The 6000-nt window shown below is 39.1% G+C and overlaps 1 protein-coding gene across 2 annotated transcripts; it reads left to right on the forward strand.

Annotated features, from left to right (window-relative positions):
• Nucleotides 1–700: 700 nt before the first annotated feature.
• Nucleotides 701–5678, forward strand: mc1r (melanocortin 1 receptor). Of its 2 annotated transcripts, none has more exons than XM_085907477.1 (3): nucleotides 701–1762; nucleotides 2879–3006; nucleotides 3501–5678. In XM_085907477.1, exons 2-3 carry the CDS (start codon nucleotides 2979–2981, stop codon nucleotides 4475–4477), a joined length of 1005 nt encoding a protein of 334 aa, XP_085763603.1. In that variant the 5' UTR covers nucleotides 701–1762; nucleotides 2879–2978; the 3' UTR covers nucleotides 4478–5678. The 2 variants fall into 2 exon arrangements, with proteins under 2 accessions (XP_085763603.1, XP_085763605.1); XM_085907479.1 differs by having other exon boundaries at nucleotides 701–1623; nucleotides 2906–3006.
• The last annotated feature ends 322 nt before the right edge of the window (nucleotides 5679–6000 follow it).

Below are 6000 nucleotides of genomic sequence, written 5' to 3' on the forward strand. Positions count from 1 at the left end.
ATACAGAATGACAGGGCCTTGCTCTTCTGTCAAATATCTAAGAATATGATAAACATCTACATGATCCGCCTTGTGAGCAATTTGCTCTGGTTCCAATCATCTAAAAACAGCTTTCCTAAACTTTGTTACCTGCACCATTTCCCATATATTATCTGTTTATTCTTAATCCGCTAACGAAAAAAATGACAGTGTGCTTGATTCTCAAATGATTTCATTGTTCTCACTTCATCTGGAGCTACAAATGAAGTATTTGAGAACTGTTCATGTGATCTAAATACAGTTTAGAAATCATCTCATAAGTCGTCCCCAGAAGCAGCAGAAGAAAAAGCCTCTGACTGTTGCAGCCCTGATGGCCCCACCACTCCTCCCGGTAATAATTCCAAAGGACACAAACCGACACACTTAATGAGGCTGAAACTATGAAGCTTGCTGGATTTTTTATTTTTTTTTATCTTGGCTGTGTTTTCACCACTAAATTTCCACACATTTGACCAACATTTTGAGCCACTGTTACTACTGTAATTGACCTAGAAAAAATAATACAGTCAAACTGTTGATGTTTAAATTGGATTCTTGTGTCACATCATTCACCAAATGTTGCACAAACAAAATCACCTGATCTTAATATTGATTAAGTGAGGGTAGTTCCAGAGCACACAACCTCTTTGTTGTCATGCTTGGATAGGATTGAATTGGCAAAAATGTGATCCAATATAGTTTAAAGGCCTTTCATTAAAACACATAGAAATAAACTAGGCTTTGTTTTACATAAGCATTATTAATGTGAAACACATTTTCTAGGTCAAACAATTCAAATGTGACCTTATCAATTATTTCCGATATGTAGGCCAATTTTCTTTTTACAAATGTCACATGCTGAGAATATATTTCTCAAGACAAAACACACATTTGATCTTTAGTGGCCTACTTCTAAATGTTTACGGTTGATGCTTTGCAAAAAGACGAGACTTAAGTGGCTGATGTTGCTATTTAAATGACATTTATGTCCACTTCCTGCAGGCAACCATAACTTCATTATGGCCCTTGATGGAAACAAGATTGACCTATTGCAATCAGTGAAGAAGTGCACTTGACTTGTATTTCACTCTTTACTTTCAATATTTATGCAATCCATTTTAAATATTTGTTGTTAAACATCCATTTCAACGATACAATACACACACTAATACCTTTCTAAATGGGAAATAAGACTAATTAGTTCTGCTTCATGCAATTCACAATGAAGTTTCTTTCAAAAATAATAATAATAATATTACTGTTGCTGATTTTTTGGAGGAGGCGGACAAAGATGAATAGAAAATCCATTCATTCCAATTGGGGATAATGATTTGAGATATGCACCACAAGACAAGAAGAGATATTTGGCCAAATATGAACTTAGAGAAAAAAAAAATATCCTGCATGTCTACCGCACGCCACAATGATGCGACTGCTTCCATATTTTTCTTTCATGCGCTCATCCTCCGAGTGATGTCAGCATATAAGGAGGAGTCTTGTGAAGTCTCACATGGTGTATTGGGCCCACATCGGTTCTCTCTCCAAGTACAGTATTCTATCATCCTGTTGGTCCTGGTGCTTTCTGCAAAGAAGCTCTCTTGTTAGGTAGGACAGGCGCCTTCAGCGTGCCCAAGGCAAAAAACATGATTTGGGAAAAGTACATGTTCTGGACGTTGGTGTCTGTCAGCTTGCATTCATAAAGAAGCCGAAGACATTCACTTTTCGCCTGGATTGATTGCGACTGGTATGTTCAACAAATTTTATTTTCCTCCATATCATACTAATGTTCAGGGGAAAATGTGTAAATTATTATTATTATTGTGTTGTCAAGGTGTAACTCAACGTAGGTGCTTTTCAAATGTAATTTCATCACCAATCAAGTCTAACTCTAAAATTCCACCAATGTTATTTGGTATTATTTGGTAGGTATTCTTTTTACAACTAGTTAAGCATTGAGCCCCAAGGTTGCACTCTTTTCCAGTGATAATAATCTTAGATCAACTTTAATTCTAATTCTTTGCAATCAAGTTTGCTTGTACTTATGCTATTTTGTTATGCAATCAATAAATGTAGCTTGTCTGTGATTAACGAATGTGTTGGGGCAACACGTTGGCCAGAAATAAATTCCAGTATCAGCACCCCAAAGCTTTTCAATTTTGTTTGCCCTTTGACTTGGCTTGCAAGTCTAGCCAACAGTATCCTCTCTAAATAAGTTATCTCCAGTTGATCTTTGTCAATAGGAGCTCAAATGATGAATTTGATTTGGCCATTGCTAAGAGGGTATCCGGAACCAATTTGATGACATCTGCTCCATTCGAGCAAAGTAGTGTGTCAAGAAATATTCGGAGGGGTGAGGATCAATACTCATCCCAAGAGGGAGCTTTTATATTTTCAGACAAATTCTTCTCGATGTCACTTTCGTGCTCAAAAAGATGTGACAGTACTTTAGTGATAAAGATCATCTTTCCTTCAGTGTCATTTTATTGTGTCTAAGTGTCAGTCTTGTTTGTTTATTTATTTATTTATTTTTCCACGTTTTACATAAAACGAAAAATGAAACGAAATTTTCAGTTGAGTGATTGCAGAAAGAGAATAAACAGCATTTAGAGAAATGCTTTTAGTCAAACATTATTTCAAGAGAAATGCTTTTGATCAAGCAATGTTTCAAGTTAGGTTTTTGAGGATTTTCAAATTGAATTGATAGAAGATGGATGGATTTTATAGTGACCAAAACAAGCACAACAAATGTATTTGGAATTGCCACCAAATCCCATTCAAGCTTGTGTTAAATGGCCGTCAGCAAATGGCTGCCACTCTGATCTCGTAAGCTTTTCCTGACATTTGTTTTGCTTTCTCGCAGAAGCCTGAAGGTATTGTTCTTTCACAGACCAGTATTTGGAACTGTTCATAATTCCGTCTGCCTTGACAAAAGCTAGCTAGAAAAACAGCCCCAAAGCACAATGCTGCCACCACCATGCTCCACTGCAGGTATAGTGTTTTTTTTTTTGTTTTTTTTTTTTAATGAGCCATGTTGTGTGTCTATCAGACCTAACTTTTCGAATTACAGCCCAAAACCGTAACATATTTCTCCCTGACCGTACAATTTGTGTTGATGTGACTGATGGGTCTATTCTTCGCTTTTTGATGAAGGTCTTCATTGTAGTTCCATCGTATATATAAAGTACTGTGTTGATTAAGAGAGTTTTTTTTATTCATATTATTATTATTTAGCACACAAAAAAAATAACACAAATGTCACATGAAAAAAGAAAAGAATTCAAAGAAAATGGTCATGCGCAAGGAAGACGAGAAACCCTGACGGGCTTATAAGGTGTCTCCATCAGACTTCAAGTTAAAATTAAAGAAAATGTTATAAAAAATATATCTCATCAATCAATTAGCCTACTAGATTGATGCCCCCAAATGGACACGCCCTGATTATGATCATATTTGACAGGAATAAATCCCATTTTCTATTTCAGGAGCTATGGAGTTTTCCAACAGATCCCACAACAACTTCTTCATGCACCACGACTACCTTAGCGACTTCCCGCAAGATAATGAGACCAACTCGAGTGAAGCTGAACCCAACTCGCCGGGCTGCTTCCAGCTGCAGATCCCTCAGGAGCTCTTCCTGTCACTGGGCCTCATCAGCTTGGTGGAGAATATCCTCGTCATCGTAGCCATCGTCAAGAATCGAAATCTACACTCGCCCATGTACTACTTCATCTGTTGTCTGGCCGTATCGGACATGCTGGTGAGCGTCAGCAACGTGGTGGAGACCATCGTTATGCTTCTGCACGACCACGGCCTTCTGGACGTTCAACCGGGTATGCTGCGGCACCTGGACAACGTGATCGACGTGATGATCTGCAGCTCGGTGGTGTCGTCGCTCTCCTTCCTGAGCACCATCGCGGCGGACCGCTACATCACCATCTTCTACGCGCTACGCTACCACAGCATCATGACCACGCGGCGCGCCGTGGGCATCATCGTGGCGGTGTGGCTGGCCAGCCTCACCTCCAGCATCTTCTTCATCGTCTACCACACGGACAACGCCGTCATCGTGTGCCTGGTGACCTTCTTCTGCTCCAGCCTGGTCTTCAACGCTGTGCTCTACCTGCACATGTTCCTGCTGGCGCGCATACACTCGCGCAGCATCACCGTCAACTTCAACAATAAGCGACGCCCGTCCACCAGCACCAAAGGCGCCATCACGCTCACCATCCTTCTGGGCGTCTTTATCGTATGCTGGGGACCTTTCTTCCTGCACCTCATTCTCATCCTTACCTGCCCCACCAACGCCTTCTGTAACTGCTTTTTCCGGAACTTTAATCTGTTCCTTATCCTGATCATCTGTAATTCACTCATAGACCCGCTCATCTATGCCTACAGGAGCCAAGAGCTGCGTAAAACTCTTCAGGAGCTGCTCCTGTGCAGCTGGTTCTTCAGTGTTTGACACTTTTTCCGGAAGTTTTCAGCCGCCGTTCCGCTGACTGTTACTGTTCAGTCCAGTTCGGAATGGGAAAGCTTGATCTGGCTGGTGTTGCTGATGAGTGGCCCATCTTTCGCCACAGAATTTTCATTGAAGAAATAAAGCTGTGACTTTGACATCAACCTCAATTGCAACAATGCCATACAAAAACTGAACTCATCCTTTATTTTATTTGAAAGTCACAAAATCATGTTCAAGTCAAGTCACATTGACGTATTATTGGGGCAATTGACTTGAACTTGCCAATGAGTTCAACAAACACTGTTTACAATGAATTCAAGCAGTATCTGTATATTTTTATCAACATGGAAGTGATCATTATGTAATATGACTACTATCATTAAGAACCAGTTCAATGCCTCCCTAGGCTTATTCAGGGATATTTTTTTTGCCTCCCCAAATACATTTATGTGGAACCAATTAGCATTAAATACTAAATACTAAATACAAAGTTCTCTTTTTTTTCCCCCTCTGTGTTTGTTGTAGCAAGATACTCAATCACGACGGTTCAAAAGTGATGCCCGTGAAGAACCGAGCCTGATACGCCCGGTTATCTATTAAGTGCATGTCTGTGTGGCTTTGAAAGCCATTTCCACGTACATGTTCAGCCGCTGTGACTGGCAACACATGACTCTGACCTTTCATCATTGTTGGCTGGAATGTCCCCAGTTTGACTGCTCATAAAAAAAAAATCAAATTGATACAGATATAAGGATTTAACTTGAAAGAATTTCAATTATGATGCATATATTATATTGTATTGCCTGATAGTCATTTATTGAATGTATACAATTGGACTTTATTGTACGCGCTGCCGTTTGGTAATCGGCTAACAACTGTTGACAGTGTTTTATATCTTATTACTCCGTTAAAATTAACCATCAGTGACATCATGTTGGTCTAGTCTTCTCTCCTACGCAGCTATGTTCACTTTGCATGTCGTGTATCTGATTTCATGATATGTGCAAAGGCTGAGAAGCAATATAGATGAATTATAATGCAAGTGTTTCATAAAGGGCTGACAAGATTTTGTTCCATGAAGTTGGATTTACTAAATCGAATGACTTTTATTTAGCTGAGGAGCACTGGAAAATAAGCATTTTGCTTAAATTGAATGTTAATTCGACATTCAGAGTGTGTAAATTATTACAAGGCCAATACAAACTCAGACATAGACTTCATATTGATGTTAGGTCATCCTGTATTTTAATTGTAAATATTTACATGTTGTCTTCTTTGTCTCAAATAAAGAGACTATATCATAACAATTCCCTTGTGTGTAATTCCTTAAACTGAAGTGTTCAAAGGCAAAAGCAGACAATTCATTTGAGTCAAATTTGAGGAATTCTAACTTCTTCTTCAAAGGGGAAGGAAAGTTTTGACTGCACAGCCAGTTCTTTTCTTCTCCGTTGTCCACAAAACCCCGTTGACTTGATTACAAACAACATCGGCAAAAACTAGTCACTTAAACTAATGTGAATTTCCCA

The sequence above is a fragment of the Syngnathus leptorhynchus genome, chromosome 3 (assembly GCF_054491065.1).
Source record: "Syngnathus leptorhynchus isolate UIUO chromosome 3, UIUO_Slep, whole genome shotgun sequence".
Lineage (NCBI taxonomy): Eukaryota > Metazoa > Chordata > Actinopteri > Syngnathiformes > Syngnathidae > Syngnathus > Syngnathus leptorhynchus.

What these genes read in the sequence shown, in the direction of transcription:
- mc1r (XM_085907477.1), top strand. Translation starts at nt 2,979, where the DNA reads ATGCTGCCACCACCATGCTCCACTGCAG. An exon ending in ACCACCATGCTCCACTGCAG is followed by an intron (nt 3,007 to 3,500) that starts GTATAGTGTTTT and finishes TTTCTATTTCAG; the next exon opens with GAGCTATGGAGTTTTCCAAC.